The following is a 19553-nucleotide window of genomic DNA, read 5'->3' as shown; positions in this document are numbered from 1 at the left end:
TCAGAGAAGCACCAGCCTCAGGAGTAAAGACTTGTTGCGTGATTGAAGAATTTCCCCTAAGATGAAGCCAAAACTGAAAACAGATTTACAGTAGCCAAGTGTAAAACCAAGCTTCCACAGATATAAGGAGCCTAATAAAAAAGTGAGTAGGGGCTTCCCTGGTGGCGCAGTGGTTGAGAATCCGCCTGCCGATGCAGGGGACACAGGTTCGTGCCCCGGTCTGGGAAGATCCCACGTGCCGCGGAGCGGCTGGGCCCGTGAGCCATGGCCGCTGAGCCTGCATGTTCGGAGCCTGTGCTCCGCAACGGGAGAGGCCACGACAGTGAGAGGCCCACGTACCACCAAAAAAAAAAAAAAAAAAAAGAAGTGAGTGTTCTTCAGAAGACAACAAAATCTAGAGTCTCCAGAGTTCATCCACAATACTCAAAACACATTAAAATTTTTTAGATATGCAAATAAACAGAAAGGCCCATAATTGAAAGAAAAGTTGGTCAATATAGGCAAACCTCAAGATTATGCTTATAGAGACATTTTCACATAATCTAAGGTTAGGACAAATTGTCACCACTAGACCTCCTGCATTATAAGAAATGCTAAGGAAAATTTTCAGACTGAGGGGAAATGACACTAGATGAAAGCTTATCCATCTACAGTAGGGAGGAAAAGTAGTGACTATAAATAAGAGACCAAATATAAAGGAATTTGTTTTTTTCTTCTCTCCATTTTTTGAAAGACATATGACTGTTTACATTTAAATTTATTGTGCAATTTATAATGTATATGTTATAAAATATGACAATAGCAGAAAAATTGGAGTCAGTAAATAGAATTATACATGTTTGTGAAGGGTTACAGTGTTATCTCTAGGTAGACTGGGAAGTTAAGATGCATGTCTTATCCAGAGAACAATCACTAGAATAGATTACAAAAGATACAGCTAAGAAGCCATTATAAGAATTAAAATGGGCTTCCCTGGTGGCGCAGTGGTTGAGAGTCAGCCTGCCAATGCAGGGGACCACGGGTTCATGCCCCGGTCCGGGAAGATCCCACATGCCGCAGAGCGGCTGGGCCCGTGAGCCATGACCGCTGAGCCTGCGCATCCGGAGCCTGTGCTTCGCAACGGGAGAGGCCACAACAGTGAGAGAGACCCACGTACCGCAAAAAAAAAAAAAAAAAAAAAAAAAGAAAGAATTAAAATGAAATACTTAAGATATTTGGATAATCTGAACAAAGGCAAGAAAAAAATAAATAGGTACTTCCCTGATGGTGCAGTGGTTAAGAATCTGCCTGCCAATGCAGGGGACACAGGTTCAAACCCTGGTCCAGGAAGATCCCACATGCCACGGAGCAACTAAGCCCGTGCACCACAACTGCTGAGCCTGTGCTCTGTGCCACAGCTACTGAGCCCACGTGCCACAACTACTGAAGCCCGTGGGCCTAGAGCCTGTGCTCCACAAGAAGAGAAGCCACGGCAATGAGAAGCCCGCACACTGCAACGAATAGTAGCCCCTGCTTGCCGCAGTTAGAGAAAGCCCGTGCAGCAATAAAGACCCAACACAGCCAAAAATAAATAAGTAAATAATAAATATTAAAAAAAAGAAGAAAGAAAAAAATAAATAGCAGATGGGACAAATAGAAAGCAGATAGCAAAATGGTAGACTTAAAATCCAATTACAGCAACAGTTACATTAAATGTAAAAAATTATTGTGTATAAAAAGCATGGCACAGATTTATATTGTGTAAAAGAGATACACTTTAAGTAAAATGCTATAGATAGGTTAAAAGTGAAAGGATGGCAAAAGACAGCCTATGCAAACAAGAAGTATAAGAAAGCTTGTGTGCTATATTAATAATCACACAAAGTAGACTTTAAGACAAGTGGTATTACCAGAGATGAAGAGGGACATTTCATAATGATAAAAGAGTCGATTCATCAGAATTAAAAATGATAAAGAATGTATAGTTTACTTCAAAATGCATAAACAACACTTAACAGATGGTGGTTGTACAACATTGTGAAAGTACTTAATGCTACAGATCGGTACACTTAAATATGATTAAAATGGGAAATTTTATTTTGTATACTTTATCACAATTTAAAAACTACAGAACTAAAGGAAGAAATAGACAAATTCAGGCTCATATTGTGAAAAATTTTAACTCTTTTCTTAGCAACTGATAGAACAACTAGACAAAAAATATTTGTAGAAAAACTGGAAAACACTCTTAATTGCCAGGCATAATTGACATTTGTGGATAGCTACACCCAACAGCTGCATCGTACACATTCTTTTTCAAATTCACATCAGACATTCTGTAAAATTGGCCATATCCTGAATCATAAACGTTAATAAATTTAAAAAATGACTCTTGTAGAATATGTCCTCTGACCAGAGCAGAATTAAAGTAGACATCAATAAAATAGCCAGAAAAGCTTCAAATATTTGGAAATTAAAGCAGCATGTTCTAAATAACTCATGGATTTAAGAAGACGTCAGAAGGAAAATTAGAAAACAGCTTTGAGTTCAAAGAAAATAAAATATATCAAAATTTGTAGAATGCAATTTCAACTGTCCTTAGAGCATAATATATAGCTAAAGTGATTTTATTAGAGAAGAGGAGAAGTCAAATGATCTAAGTTTCATGTTAAGCTAGAAAACTATGAGCATATTAAAACCAAATGAAACAAAAGGTATTAATAAAGAATAGAAGCCAATGTAATACAAAGCAGACAAACAATGGAAAAATAATGTTGGTTCTTTGGAATTATTAATAAAGTTGGTAAACTGAGTATGACTGATTTAAAAAGATAAAGCACAAATTATCAATATCAGGAGTAAAAGCACATCGGTTCTATGGACATAATAAGGATAGTGAGGGAATACTTTGAACAACTTTGTGCCAATAAAGTCAACAACTTAGATGGAATGGACATATTGCTTGAAAATCACAACTCTACTAAAAACCAACACAAGGTAAAATGGAAAATCTGAATATTCCTGTATTTATTAAGTCAAATCATTGCTAGTAACCTACCTGAAAAGCTAACTTCAGGCCCAGATGGTTTCACTGGTGAATTAAATAAAACATTTAGAGAATAAATAGCTCCAAGCTTAAACAAAAGCTTTAAGAAAATAGAGGTAGAAGGAGTACTTCCTGGCTGAGTTTTGAGGCCAGCATAACTAATATTGTGGCTTTTTTTTTTCTGAAATTAATTGTCCAATTTTTTTAGTACATTCAGTAGTGACACAGATTCTCAATAATTCATAAGTACATGTTAAATATTAAAGTATATCATAACAGACTCCAATACATTTTATGTTACATATTATACCTAAGGGCTACCCATTCCTATAACAAATTGAATGAGGCTCCTCTTCTTGAAATTGCTACTGAATACACTTTACTTAATTTTGTTTCTATCCTTCTGAGACTGTTAAAGACCAGCAGTGACCTGGATGGGCTGCACTTTTGGTAGTAATGGAGATTCCAGTACACTGGGAAAGACAGTGGTTCGGATTCATGGCTTGTTAGTTCTGGAAGTGGCTTAAGTTGTTACAAGTAAAGAAAATTCTAGACACAGATTGAAAGTATCCTTAAAATATTAGTAAAATCAAACCCAATAATATATAAAAGAATAATAAACCCTTTTATATAAACTGACCAAGGCAGTTTTCTCAGTAAAGTCAGTTTGTTTACCATATGAAAATTAATTTGTTCAAGTCACCATGTTGAAATTATTTAAAGGAGGAAAACCTAAAAGTTTTCCTCCTGTGCAGGAAAACATTTGACAGAATAACCTTTATGTATGATAAAAACCTTTCTGCAAACTAGAATGGAAGAGCACTTCTTGAATTTAATAAAGGGCATCTACAAAAAAACCTGCAGCCAGCTTTATACTCAATGGGGAAAGCCTGAATGCTTTCCCTTCTGATGGAATTCAAGACAAAGATGTCTGCTATCACCGCTTACATTCATTCCCATTCACTGAAAAGGACAAGTAGATTCTAAAATTTTTACAGAAAAGTAAAGGACCTAGAATTGCCAAAACCATCTTGAAGAACAAGTTGGATGATTCACTATCTGATTTCAAGACTTACTATAAAGCTAAAACCATGAGACTGGTAAGGATTGATAAATAAATCGGTGGATCAGAAAGAATGGATGTATCTCAAGAACAAGATTGAAAGAAGCTAGATACAGAGAAGTATGGTCTCTAAGATTCCGCCTCAAGTTCATCAGTATGCAAAATTAGCTATGGGGACAGAAATTCGATCAGTGATTGTCTAAGGCAATGGGGATTGACTGGAACGGGGTAAGGTATGAGGGAACTTTCTTGGATGATGGAAATGTTCTATTTCTTGATTGGGACGGTAGTTACAAGGATATATATATATACACGCGTGTGTGTGTGTGTGTGTGTGTGTGTGTGTGTGTGTATACACTCATAGAATGGTACACCTTGGATCTCATTATATGCAAATTTTGCCTAAAAAAAGTTAATTTCAACCTTATGTTGGCTCCCTCCATTATGTTCCTTTTCTGCAATGGTCAGTGATAGTTTAAATGTTGTTTCTGCCATGACACTTTTTCTAATACTCTCTGTTGAAATAACTTTTCTCCTTACTCTTAGACTGTGCCTAAATCTCAGTCATAGCAATTACATAATCCAATTTTGTTCCATGATTACTAGGTATGAACCCCTTGAAGCAAGCAAATATCTCTTAGTCATTTTCTGTATCTCCAAGATCCCAAACAGAGCTTTGCATATGGAAGATATTCAGAGTTTGAAAAAAAAAGGGTGTGTATATAGGTTTGGTTGTGCGTGCATTATTTTCAGCACTTGTACTGTGAATTTTGTACATCTTAATGCGTCTTGCCATCTTGTTTAAAACTATCTAATATCTCTGCAAAATACCACATTCATTTATTTAAATAGGATCTAATCTTATTCTATTAAAGCAAGTATATCTTGCTGCTTCTGCTATGACCACAACACTAAGTAATCTTGGCCAAGCCATTTGCCTTATGTACTGATATCGAATTACTTTGAGAGATTTTCCCCTAGCTATGTAGAGTTAATATTGTCTTTGGCTTATATATATGTTTACATCCATGGCTATGAATTTTTCAATAGTTTACATAGACTCATTTACTAGGTAACATAAAAATTGCTCATTTGCTGGTGATGTATCACATCACCTTTTTACTTGAAAGACTCCAACTTGACACATTGATTTTTTTTTTTTTTTATTATGTACCCCCATCTGTGTGTCTCCTGTTTGCTCTCTAACTGACATCGGATTTTCAAGTGTATCAGTTATTGATGTTAATATTCTACATGGCCCTTAATGACACAGGAAAATTAACTTATTAGCCTGAGGTCTCAATTAGGCAGTATTTTCTTTTTTTTTTTCTTTTTAAATTTTTATTGGGGTATAATTCATTTACAATGTGTGCTAGTTTCAGATGTACAGCAAAGTGAATCTGTTGTATAAATACATATATCTGCTCTTTTTTATATTCTTTTCCCATATAAGCCATTACAGAGTATTAGGTACAGTTCTCAGTGCTATACAGTAGGTCCTTATTAGTTATCTATTTTATTTTATTTATTTTTAAAAATTTTTGCGGTACTCGGGCCTCTCACTGTTGTGGCCTCTCCCGTTGCGGAGCACAGGCTCCGGACGCGCAGGCTCAGTGGCCATGGCTCACGGGCCCAGCCGCTCCGCGGCATGTGGGATCTTCCCGGACCGAGGAACGAACCCACGTCCCCTGCATCGGCAGGCGGACTGTCAACCACTGCGCCACCAGGGGAGCGCTAGTTATCTATTTTATACATCATAGTGTGTATGTGTCAATCCCAGTCTTCCAATTCATCCCTCCCCCACCCTTTAACCCCCCCGGTAAGCATAAGTTTATTTTCTTCATCTGTAACTCTATTTTGGTTTTGTAGGTAAGTTCATTTGTAGCCTTTTTTAGGCAGTATTTTCTTATTTTAATTTCTTATCTATTGAAATGGATTTGTGACTGATGAAGAAAAAATTTTAAATATATTATCAAGTAAGTTGTTGTAACTATAGCAGGTAGTTAAATTCAGTGTTATCTTACATTTAAAACTTGCATTAAGTGGGAACATATATAAATCACAATTCATGTTTGATGACTATCAAGCAATTATTTTATCGTTGATATTTAAAGGTGGCTGTTTCTTTTGTAAATTCAAGAATAGGGATCTCGGAGTAAATGCATCACTCATGTGATTATTACTTAAAGTTTATGAAAAAACTCAAAATCCATAGGACTCTTGAACAATGAAGTTGGGTAGCTCTAGATATAGGGCTGAAGGACGGTGTTCTTGGATGTGGTTTGAAGGGATGGGGTTATGCCTTTTTAAGGGGAAACTTAAAAAGTGTATAATGATGGAGATCATTGGAAAGTTGAGCTTGGGGAGTTGTTTTCAGATTTACACAGTAATGCACTCTCTGGTTAAGTTCATTCATGATGCTCAGTTGCTTAATGATTGGCTTAGAGTTTGGTACTTAACTCACATTCAGATGTTTGCTGGGTAAACAGCTGAATAACATCTCAGATGGCAAGGTCAGCCTTAGTTTTCAAAGCAAACACAGTAAATCTTCAAAAAGTAACATTTTCAAAGAATTTACTTACTCTGTTAACCCTTTCTATTTACAATGAAATGTTTCAGGAAAAAAAAAGGTTTAAAGTTTATTTCATAGTTATATGTGAAAGAATGCCAATTTGAAACTGTAGAGTTTTAAAGAATAAAGCATAGCATTATGCTTAGTATTTATGATACAGTATTCTTCATTGATTTGAGCTCTTAGAATGAGCTAACCATTCTTGATTTCCAAATTAATAGCAAACAGATATAAACAGAATGCAAGCTAGAAGATAGAGGATGGAGGTAAAACTATTGGAATAACAAATACAGATTTGTCATTTGATTTTTTTCAGTTTATTATAAGACAGTATTAGATATTATTAGAGAATATTGCTAAAAACCCTCCCTGTACCCAGGACAGTTTCAGAGATTGTGACTGAGCTCATCTTACTGTTATGAAAAATATCAAGATTCTCTAGGACTAGAAAAATGTAACATGAGGATTTGGTTTAAAAATGTATACTTTTCACAACACGAGGTCTAGAGACAGGTAAGGAAGTGATAAGTGAACTGCACATTAATACTATCTGTTAGGAGGATATTTGGCTAAATGACTGCAGTGTCCAAAAAATCTTTACTGTGCTTCTCGGAGTGAAAATGTCTTCCCTTAGTAGAATTCAGCACCTCAAGAGCCACAAAAATAATTTTATACAATTTGTTTTAAATATAATATTTTGTAATACAGTTCCCTTAGCTATGATAGTCTTTCTGTTACAGCTTGACTTACAAGTAAAACCATAAATCGTATAGCTCTTGCATTATAAGGCATTGGCAACCTTTTCCCATCATTTGAGAATTTGAGGAGGAAAAAGAATAGAGGGGAGAAGAGAAGTAAACAGAACGTGATGCAGGATACAATTCCTCAATCCAGCACAATTCCTTTTGGGGCGGCCTCTGGAAGGCAGACATTGGAAAACAAAGTGCAGAGAAAAGCAACTTTAGATCTATCACATCTGTCATATGAAACATTTTAAAAGGATCAAATCTCAAGTCAAATTTTTTTGCCCTCAAATATCTTTTAAACTATCTATTGTGTTATTATCTAAATTTTTCCTGTATGAAAAGTTTATCAGTGTATATTAAAGAAAAATTAAATCAGAATTCATTTTGGCACAGCGTTCAAAGTGAGCACCACAAATTTACCCTTATAAATGATATATTTTCTTTCAACGAATAGTCAGCTGTTTTCATAGAAGCACTCTGGTGTTGAGGGTAATGGAATATCCCATTTGCCACGAACGGGTCCGTGTTGTTAAATTCAGTTTGCAGTTCCCTAGCCCAGTGGCTGCCAAGTGTCAGATGCTACGCAGGGTTTGGCAAGATTGGGAGGGACTGCACCCAGCAGCCCTTTCCCTTGTTATGGCCACAGGGCTTTACTGCATTTCACAGAGATGAGTGAACAACAGACTTCTAAAGCGATCCTTAAACATGAGGCTGAGGTAAATTTATGCCCTCTTTTATGAGTTCTGCAGAATTATTATCAAGTAATCATGAAACATTTATTATAGCTTGTCTTACAATAAACATTTATTATAGGGAGCCTGGGTTTTAATCCTAGTTCCACCGCATGCTAGTTCTGTATCTTCTTTGTGCCTCATTTCTTTGTCTTTAAAATGGTAATAATAATGGTACCTACATCATAGGGATGTTGCGAAGATCAATGAGTTAAAGTATTTTAATTCTTTTGAACCGTGCTTGGCACATAGTAACTAGTGCTATGTGTTAGCTGTTACTTTTGCTGTTCAAGTTGAGTGTGACCTTTAAGTAGATTTTCATGTATTTGGAACATAATCCTCCCCACTGTGGAACTACTAGAGATAAGAAACATGTTTATCTGTTGACTTTGTTTTCAGATAATCATGTAGCATCAGTTCAGAGAGGGGCAGTGATGAACTGCAAAATTCTGTGTCTTAAATGGCCATCTATTCAAAGATACTTGTCTTTTGTTTCATAGGTTAGAGCAATAGGATTCCTTTAAAACAAGAATGGTTGTAAATTGTTCAGTTCAATGAAGGACTTGTTGGGTTTTGTATGAGGCACAGGCCATCTGATGGCAGCAGCTCAGCAGGTCTGCTCAGCCACAGTGGGGAGGGCAGGCACCCAGGAATGAGGGATGTTTGCTTTACGGAGTTTCGGTTCCTGACACTGGGAAGGCTTACTCTGAGGTGAAGAAGCCCGGCTTGTCTCCTTTGTTGATAGGTGGCCCAAACACACAATTTGAAAGTATTGCTTACTATTTGGGGTCCCCTCCTTAGTTTTCTGGTAGGCAGGCGCTGGCACTGCTGGTTGTACCAGAAAATAGCTCATTTGTAAACTTCAGTTTAGAAAGTTTGAAAAGGTATCTTTCTGTGAGTGATGATGATGCTAAAGAATATTCTAAAAATTTTTAGAACTCCTGAAGGCTTGGCATTTTTGCTTGGGTCAACAACCTCATTTCCCCTTCTGTCAACTTGACGTGATCTCTGACCTCCAGAAGGTAAATGGCGTTTGCTCTAAGGTGGACCTGGGGTGCTTTTTCTTCACTTTCACCCCCTGGATTTTTAAAACACTTAGATCAGTGATTCTCAGCCTTGATGGCACCTGGGCAGCTTTTAAGAAAATAGAATTCCCTGAGCTTGAAGCCCAGAGCAATTAGTCAAAATCCCTGGGGTAGGTGGGTCCTGGACACTGGTGTGTTTTAAAAGTCTCTTGGGTGATTCTAATGTGCAGCCAGGGTTTAGAACCCTTGACTTGGCTTATAATTATGAGATTCCCCCATGTCTATAGGGGGCTGCTTGTCTGTTTGGGGATTGCCTGCCTGGTTTGTCAGTGTACTCTTTTTTTTTTTTTTTTTTTTGCGGTATGCGGGCCTCTCACTGTTGTGGCCTCTCCCGTTGCGGAGCACAGGCTCCGGACGCGCAGGCCTAGCGGCCATGGCTCACGGGCTTAGTTGCTCCGCGGCATGTGGGATCTCCCCGGACCAGGGCACGAACCCGTGTCTCCTGCATCGGCAGGCGGACTCTCAACGACTGCGCCACCAGGGAAGCCCTGTCAGTGTACTCTTGTCATTCATCTGGTTCCTGGTTTCCTTGGATTTAGAGGACTCTTGGTAAGTCTGTAATAGTGCCTTAACTAGTCTATAGAGTTCCTCCTCTCTTAATCTCATGTTAAAATTTTCATCAGGGGCTTCCCTGGTGGCGCAGTGGTTGAGAGTCCGCCTGCCGATGCAGGGGACACGGGTTCATGACCCCGTCTGGGAGGATCCCACATGCCGCGGAGCGGCTGGGCCCGTGAGCCTGCGCGTCCAGAGCATGTGCTCCTCAACGGGAGAGGCCACAACAGTAAGATGCCCGCGTACTGAAAAAAAAAAAAAAAAAAAAAAAAAATTTTCATCAGTATCACAGCAAAGCAGACTCTTATTTATTCTTCTTATTCTCCAGTATGCTTATCATTGGAGGAACAGTGTTTCCTCAAGAAAGAAACTGGTTACTGCTGCCTACTAAAAGTTTGGGTGGATGATATAGCTGGAATAGAAAAGTTGCATTGAATTAGTTGAGAGGGGAGAAGGTCAGGGAGGTAAAAACATTTTTTGCTGAGCTTTCTCTTGTGCTTAGGTACCGAAAGAATTTCACTTAATTCTCCCAACAGCTCAATGAAATGGACACTGTCATCTGTGCATTAAAACGTTACGTAGCTTGATCAGGGTTTTGTGGTTAATATGTGCAGAGGTGAAGTATGACCCAGCTCTGCTCCTACCCTCTCTCCATCATAAACCACAGTTACCTGATCTCTTGTGTATTTGGTCTCTACAAAGCCATGGTAATTTATTTCTATCAAAATATTTTTATCATGAAAGATAATTAAAATATAGTAAAATAAGCTCCTTTGTTTTACTTTTAGAAATCCTAGGATGTAAATGTATAAAACATGTTTTATCTTGACTAGTCTCTGAAAACAGGCTTTAGTATCCTTGAAGTTTGGCAATAGAGTGTGAGTTCCTTTTTCCTACCCTAGTATTAAGGCATTGAATTGTAAATGTCAGACCTAGACTCTTGGGACTTAGAGATTTCAGAAGGCTGGAGGGCTAAAGTATTCTGTCATCTACAGCTCCCTTAAAAAAATAGGCTAATATGTATCTTTGTATTTTTCTTTTTGTATTTTCCCTTTCTTCCCTTCTTTTCTTTTTTCTTTTAATTTTTTAAAAAATATTATGTTCTGGGATTAAATAATGAGTAGCACGGTGCAAAGTATTATGTGAGCATCTTCGGGTCTAAAAATGATTCAGTTTCTGTATTCATTTCAGTGCTTCTTTGAAGTATTCAGTGCACCCCTTTAATCTGAATTCATCACTAAGGGGGTTTGGAAAACAGAAGGAAAGATCAAGAAAGGTATAGAGAAATGAAAAGTAAAGGCTTTCATCTTTAGTACTTTTCTTATTTCCTAATCCAATATATTTGGTTTCTACCTTTTTATTGCTTTTCTTTTAAATAATTGGCAATGTAGGATAACCTTTTTTTCTTAAATTTTTGAAGAGAGAACACACTGAATAGAAATTTCATTCATTTACAGCATTAGAACACACATTAAGATTTGGTTATACAAGTTAACATCTTAAGGGAAAGAGACCAGAAATATGCATTTGTGTGAGCTGATCTCTCTAGTTCTCATCAAGTGAGTCTTCAGAAGAAAAGGTCTGGTCATATCTAGAGTAACAAATAGTTTCATTGGAAAGAATTTCTGTGAAGTAACTTTGCAGAGCTAAATGATCCAGTAGAATTGCTGCATAAAATGTTACTATATGAGTGTGAAACAGTTTTCTGTTTAGTTTATATAGACAGTTTCAATATATATAGCTGTTTTTGTATCATTTCTTAAAACATTTACTAAATGCCTACTGTGCAAGATACTTTATAAGGTGTTATGCTGAATATAAAGTTAAATATGCAGTCAAGTGAGATAGGTAAATAATTTATTATAATACAAGGTATAATGACATAAATAGAGGTTAAAGATGTTTTCTAGGTGAGCCGAGGAAGGAGTGATTAAGTATTGGTGTAATTATCAGTACTCATATGGATTAAAGTATAAAACGTCTAATAAGATTTCCTTTAATATTGTAGGCCAAGTGATTCATTTAGTCATTCATAAATACTTTGTTCATTTTCTAAATCTTAGTTAATTTTTCTGAGCGTATTTATAGCTACTGTTTGAGTAGGAGGTACTCTTAACACCCATGTAGCAATTGTGTTTTGTTTTTCTACTCTTTTTGGAAGTAAAATGAAATTGCCTGGAAAATGAGAGACTTATTCACAAGATATGTGTCTTCAGGACTGCTATACTTTTGGTTTAGCATGGCTTAAAAGTTAGAACAGCTTTGAAAAGTGTATTGAGTCAGATGAATTCTCATTGATTTATGAATACCAGTGAGTATGGGTTGTTATGTAATCAGGACTGGCCTTCTGAGCTCTACCACCAGAAATCTACCATGGAAAATTTTCTGGGGACTTGGATCAATAGAAAGCATCCAGGTGTCCTAGATTCATAGAAGCCACCAATTTAAAGAGACCTTGAAGTTTATGTAATCTAACTCAGTTTTAAAAGATTGAGGCCTAGAGGTATTAGGAGATTAGTCCAGTGGTCAGAATAATTTAGAGAGATCATTGATATTCATATACTCATATTACTATTTTTGTTATTTCTCTGGTAGATTTAAAGGGCTATGCTTATTTGTTATTTAGAATTTTGCCAGTCATTAAGAATAGACATTTGAAGAAGATGACAACTTAAAACATTAGCAGCTTTTTCATATTTCTAGTCATTTCAATAATGATTATTAGCATCTGACTTCATCTTTTTTCTATCGGCTGCTATGTGCTTTCCTAACTCTCCCTCCACCCCCCCATTTTTTGTTAAGTAAAGTGCTTTTTTCTCTAACAAAAAATGATGCTTGATGGCAAAATGAAATCATAACTAATCATTTACAGAGAAGAAATAACTGTAAAGCAATAAATCTGGGCATTTATTTTAATGAAGAGTATATCTTTTAAACAGATATCAGAGAGTTTTGTCTTAGCCCCATTTTTATATTGTAAATTACAGAATTATATTATATTAGTATTAGATAGGAATGGTGATTCTGGTGTTTTGCATGTTGTGTTTGGTTCAGAATGCCCATCCAAAATGATCGTGACTTTTGTCCATTCTTTTTCATTGTAATTTGTGGGGGAGATAAAGAAGAATCAGATTTTTCTCATTTTTCAATTTTTCACTACAATATAAAAATATCTTTTTCTGGTGACACACACATGCACATATGGTGAAAAGAAAATCATTCTAATTTTTACCATTATATGTTGTTCCTAATGTGGTGAACACAAACCTTTTATTCGTACTCAGTGCTACTAAGACCACATTTTACAGCAATGTATTGATTTCTTATTGCAGGTACATGCTGGGACTTGCAGCAATTCCAGCAGTCATACAGTTTTTTGGCTTTCTCTTTTTACCTGAAAGCCCTCGATGGCTTATTCAGAAAGGACAGACTCAAAAGGCCCGTAGAATTTTATCTCAGATGCGTGGTAACCAGACCATTGATGAGGAGTATGATAGCATCAAAAACAACATTGAAGAAGAGGAAAAAGAGGTTGGCTCAGGTATGTGGATTTTATACATATATGAATTTTAAAACTACATAATAGTTTTGCTTATAAATTATATTCTTTTAGTGTTATTTTATGTCTCTAAATGAAGAAGTGGTTTTAATATGTATAACTAAACCAAAATATATATATTTTAATTTTAAAAGCAATATAATAATGTTATAAAAGAATGAAGAAAACACTGCCATAATGCCACTGTCCTCAAATAATTACTATTTTTATTTTTGTAATTTATTTTAAGTCAGATATACTTGACATAGTGGTCATTTTGAGTGTGGGGACATTTTTTGAGTATGTGTATATTTTACATATAAATATTTAATATATAAAGATAAGTATTATTGATCTTCTGTATTAAATAAAATTCAGTTTGAACTATTGTCAAAATAAATCACTTCAGTAAAATTAAATACCTTGTTTACATGTGTTACATTAATTTCCATACTAATTTTTATAAAGACTAAGAATACCTTCATATACTAGTTATGGAATAATTTTGCATTTCCCTGTTTTCATTAAAATGTTTAATTGTCTAATCACAATTTAACCATGTTAGAAACCAAAAAAAGCATGGTTCTGGTTAATTTATGTTGATGAATTTATTTTCAGAGAAGAAATCATGTAGGGATTTAAAAGTTCTCAGGCAAGATCTGTAATCTTGACAGTCTGATTTAGGTAAGCGATTTGCCAGTTGGGAATGATGGGAAAAGGTAGACATTTTACAATTCCCTGCTCAATTCACATTCCCCCAAATTGTTTCATTTTCTCTCAACCTTCCTTCTGCCTCTGCATTAATTGGTTGTTCAATGGATATGCTTACTTATATTAGTCAAATTATTTTTCATACCTGAGAAGATGCCAAACACACACACAACCCTTTATTGATATATGTCATACACAAGTCTTGGAAGGTCTGTCCACTCACTCTTACTATCTTTTGGTAAAGCTGAAGAAGCAATAGAATGAACACTCTGCAGAAACTGGTCACTGTGGTAGCCACACATGGTTTGACTTACATATACACAGTACATGATACTTACATACACAGTGTGATCTTATTACCTCCTTGCTCAGACCAAAGCCCCTACATAACTGTGAGCCCACAGGGTCATTTTTAGCAAAAAGTTTCTGAGTATGGACCACGTTGGCATTGTCAGCATTTCCGATACTCTGCACATTAGTGCAAGTATTAAAGAGAATTTTGTTTTAACAAAATTAATTCACTTGGTGAGTTCAAGATTGTGTTAATTTTTAAAATACAATTTTAATTGTCTATTTAAATTACAAATAACTTCTTTCATGCTTCTGTCTAAATTCCTCTCAGCAGATGCTTGAATGAAATATGAGGTTGTTTCATATTGTAATCAGTAATGTAATGTAATTACATGTAACCAGTATACTTGAAACCCATGTGCTAATAATGTGTGAGTGGAAATCTTTTCAGAGTATTAGGTTATATTAAATACTACTTAGAACATAAGTTTTTATTAATTTATATTAAGGATAGAAACAACAATAAAAAACACCTCTTGTTTAGGAGTGGGGATACCACTGACTTTACTACAAAGCATTGAACATGTAGCTTCACTTTGACTACTTAAAAAGTTGTCTGACTGGTCTCACCATTCAGTTGTTGACGATGCATGCTGTTTGAGTCTCATGACTGTTTGGAATGTGTAACCAAATGGGTTTTTAGAAACTTGAGGTAGATAGGATTGCAGTTATCTGTGTCTGCTTTAGTTTTTATTAAACGTCTTTGGGAATGAAGTAGGGCACTATTTTACCTATACCTATTGGATATAGATAAAATAGTTAGCTATTTACGTGTTTCCTCATGTTGCTTTATATGCCCATCTGGCACAAGTCTTTTTTCTTTTTTTTTTTTTTTTTGTGGTACGCGGCGGACCTCTCACTGTTGTGGCCTCTCCCGTTGCGGAGCACAGGCTCCGGACGCGCAGGCTCAGCGGCCATGGCTCAAGCCCGGCACAAATCTTTTTTTTTTTAAATTACATACATAAAATTTATTTGTTATGCATTACACATTGATAGAAAAATTATAGGCAGATATCACTTCAAAGAGAAAGTGGCACAAATCTTAATACCATAATATTATCCACTGAATCCTAATTTGTCTTATGCTTGGGTAAATATTGTAAACTTTGTAACTAATAGAGTTAATAATTTTTCCATTTCTGGATTTGTATTATTTGAGTACTGTCATCTTGCTTAATTTTAAAACTAATCTCATGTTCTTTTATAAAGGTAAAGAATTAATAGCATTATGGCATGAATGCACACAGACAGTTTTGCCGGGGTTACACAAGCACCAGTAATTTGGGGCTTCATTTTTGTGACTGATAAATTTGACCACAGTAGAACATATTCTGCACAGTATGAATTTTATTGCATCGTTTTCATGTCAGTTCAGGTGGAAAATAGAGAGTAGTGCTAGGACTTGTGTTACAAACCAGAAGGTCCTGCCCTCAGTCACTTTACATTTGAAAAGATAGGCTAGATAGACAATTACACATGAAGAAACAGCTAACTTTGAAATAACAAAAATGTTCTGGCTCAGTGAACAGTCAGCCATTGTGTTGGAGGGTTAGAGAGTGACCTGTGTTAACATGTCCATGGATCCTGATGAGGTGAATTTTGAGCCATGACTTCAAGCCCAGGAACTCTGAGTAGTGGAGGGCAGTTGCTTGGAGGGACGAACCCTGTCCTAGGCACCATAAAATACCCAGCTATTCCAGGAGGGTAGAAAACAGTTGTTTAATACGACCACCTTTCCTTTTGGCAGAAATGTTTTATCGTCAGACGTGGTGGCTTATTTACCTGCTACCTGTGAGCCAAATAGGTCTGATTCCAGATCAGTAAACGATGTCCTTCTCTCAGAGTTTCCAGTGGATTTGTGACTTGTGACTATTATGGTACTTGGTTATGTGACCCTCCTCTATTTGTAGGATTTTTTTCCTTGGTCACTTGAGTTTAAGTTTGGCCTCTTTGAGGAAAATAGGCATAGCTGCTGAACTATGTATTAATTTTTTTGACGTGTGAAATGTCAGTGTATATGGGACTTATTTACTTCCTGTTTCAAAACATACTTTATGACTTTATGTGGTGAATATGGTGGCTTCTCTGACCAGGTCTGCAGGAGAAGTGAGGCTCATAGGCCATGATGTGGAACAGGATTGGGTTATAATGGGATTTCATCTCTTCTTCTGTACATGACATAAAAGTCGACCTCTTTAGCATGTGATTTCTCCACTCTAGGGGAAAAAAGGCAGTTTATGGGAAAAGAAGCAAACAATTTTCATTTGTGTTCAACACTGTTTATACATCCTGTAGGACTAATAAAGTGAGACTAGAAGAAACAACAGCTTGGTTGGGAAAGCTCTCAGAATTGGGAGACAGGGAAATGAAAGACTTGTCCTGGCTCCACTCCAAACTTGTAATCCTAAAAGGATTTTGGGGGGAGCACTGAACCTCAGTTTTCTATTAGGTTTGTAAGAAAAGAGAACCAGATTATGACAGCTCCACAGTCTGATTTTCTAGTTTTAAAAGTCTGTGAGAAATGCCTGTTTTAAAATTTCCAAATACTGGGACTTCCCAGGTGGTCCAGTGGTAAAGAATATGCTTTCCAATGCAGGGGACCCAGGTTTGATCCCTGGTCGGGAAACTAAGATCCCACATGCCACAGGGCAACTAAGCCTACATGACACAACTACGGAGCCCACGTGCCTCAACTAGAGAGCCCCCCGTATGCTGCAAACTACAGAGCCCATGCGCTCTGAAGGCCGCGTGCCACAACTAGAGAGAAGCCCACGTGCCGCAATGAAGATCCTGCGTTCAACTAAGACCTGAAGCAGCCAAAACTAAAAAAAATTAAAAATAATAAAATAAAAATTCTAAATACTATACAAGAGTCTTTCATTCAGAAATACTTATTGAGTGACACTCTGTAAATGTGGGGATGTGGCAGTAAGTAGATAGACAAGGTTCTGGCCCACTGGGAAGAGGCACACAACTGATAAAAGAGTAAATAATTACCAGATAACTACAATTTGTGGTAATTGCTGATGATAACATATTTATCGAGGGGCTGAAGAGGGGCTCCTTTAGGTGGGGTGATTAGGAAACGCTTCTCTGAAGAGGTGAGTTTGAATGGTGGTAAAGAATCAGCAATGTAGAGAACTAAAGGGAAGACTGTTCCAGGCAGAGGAAATAGCAAATTCAAAATTATATGTATCGTTAAGTTACCAGATTAATTTTCTTGGAACATTTTGATTATATATATACATGTACATGTACCAGAGTTTAAAGACGTTTCAGTAATAACTAACTATACATCTTTATTTATCCCAGGTTGCCAAGCCAAAGCTTGGAATTAGTAGAGACACAATTACTACTTTAAGAATTAAAAGCACATTTGAATACAAAATGATATACCATTTCTAACATTTTGTTGCTTATCTCTTATGGTTTATCTTACTAGTTTATTTCATGTTGCATAGATGTGGAATAGTCATGACTTGTATGTACATGCGCACTTAGGCTGCTTCCAAGTCTAGGCTATTGTTAATAATGCTACAGTGAACACAGAGGTGCATTTATCTTTTTGAATTCGTGTTTTCGTTTTCTTCAGGTAAATATCCAAAGTGAAATCGCTGGATCATATGGTAGTTCTATTTTTAGGTTTTTAAGGAACCTCCATACTGTTTCCCACAGTGGCTGCACCAATTTACATGCCCACCAACAGTGTAGAAGTGTTCCCCTTTTTTCCACATCTTCGCCAACATTTGTTATTTGTGGTCTTTTTGATGATAGCCATTCTGATAGGTGTGAGGTGATACCTCATTGTGGTTTTGCTTTCCATTTTTCTGATGATTAGTGATGTTGAGCATCTTTTCATATGTCTGTTGGTTATCTCTGTGTCTTCTTTGGAAAAGCGTCTGTTCATGTCTTTGACCCATGTTTTAATTGGGTTGTTTGTTTTTTGATATTGAGTTGTATGAGCTATTTATATTTTGGATATTAATCCCTTATTGGTCATATCATTTGCAAATATTTTCTCTCATTCTGTATGTTGTCTTTTCATTTTTTCGATGGTTTCCTTTGCTGTGCAAAAGCTTTTAAATAGGTCCCATTTGCCTAAGGTGACAGATCCAAAAGACATTGCTTTGATTTATGTCAAAGAGTGTTCTATGCTTTCTTCTAGAAGTCTTATGGTTTCCAGTCTTAAAGTCTTTAATCCATTTTGAGTTTATTTTTGTATATGATGTGAGAAAATGTTCTGATTTTATTCTTTTACATGTAGCTGTCCAGTTTTCCCAGCACCACTTATTGAAGAGACTGTCTTTCCCTCATTGTGTATTCTTGCCTCCTGTGTCATAGATTGACCATAAATGTGTGAGTTTATTTCTCTCTATTCTGTTCCATTGATCTATGTGTCGGTTTTGGGGCCAGTACCGTACTGTTTTGATGACTTTGTAATATAGTCTGAAGTCAGGAAACATGATACCTCCAGCTCTGTTATTTTTCTCAAGATTGTTGTGGCTTTTCAGGGTCTTTGTGTTTCCATACAAATTTTAAAATTACTTCTTTTATTTCTGTGAAGCATGCCACTAGTAGTTTGATAGGGATTGCATTGACTCTGTAGATTGCCTTGGGTAGTATGATCATTTTAACAATATTAATTCTTCCTATCCATCAACATGGTATATCTTTGCATCAGTTTGTGTCCTCTTCTATTTCTTTCACAGCGTTTTATGGTTTTCTGAGTACAGGTATTTTATTTCCGTAGTTAAATTTATTCCCTAGGTATTTTATAATTTTTGATGTGATGGTAAATGGGATTTTTAAAACATTTCTCTTTCTGATATTTTATTTTTAGTGTATAGAAATGCAACATATTTCTATATATTAAATTTGTATCCTGCTGTATTTAAACTCTGCTGTATTAATTGATGAGCTCTAGTGCTTTTTCAGTGGTGGCTTTAGGATTTTCTACGTATAGTACCATGTCATCTGCAAACAGTGACAGTTTTACTTCTTCCTTTCAAATTTGGATTCCTTTTATTTCTTTTTTCTTGTCTGCTGTGGCTGGGACTTCCAATTCTATGCTGAATAAAAGTGGTGAGAGAGGGTATTCTTGTGTTCCTGATCTTATAGGAATCCTTTCAAATTTCACTGCTGAGTATGATGTTAGCTGTGGGTTTTTCATATTCGGTTT

At 36.2% G+C, this 19553-nt stretch overlaps 1 protein-coding gene across 1 annotated transcript in view; it reads left to right on the top strand.

Moving 5' to 3' along the window:
* The window catches only part of SLC2A13 (solute carrier family 2 member 13), a 376120-nt gene that overhangs the window by 90553 nt on the left and 266014 nt on the right, over positions 1–19553 (top strand). Inside the window, exon 3 of the mRNA XM_059082261.2 lies at positions 13107–13315. Coding sequence (XP_058938244.1) covers positions 13107–13315 — 209 coding nt within the window. The remainder of the gene's footprint in view (positions 1–13106; positions 13316–19553) is intronic.

Source organism: Kogia breviceps, chromosome 12 (assembly GCF_026419965.1).
Source record: "Kogia breviceps isolate mKogBre1 chromosome 12, mKogBre1 haplotype 1, whole genome shotgun sequence".
Classification (NCBI taxonomy): Eukaryota; Metazoa; Chordata; class Mammalia; order Artiodactyla; family Physeteridae; genus Kogia; species Kogia breviceps.
This window is presented reverse-complemented; position numbering and strand designations above follow the sequence as displayed.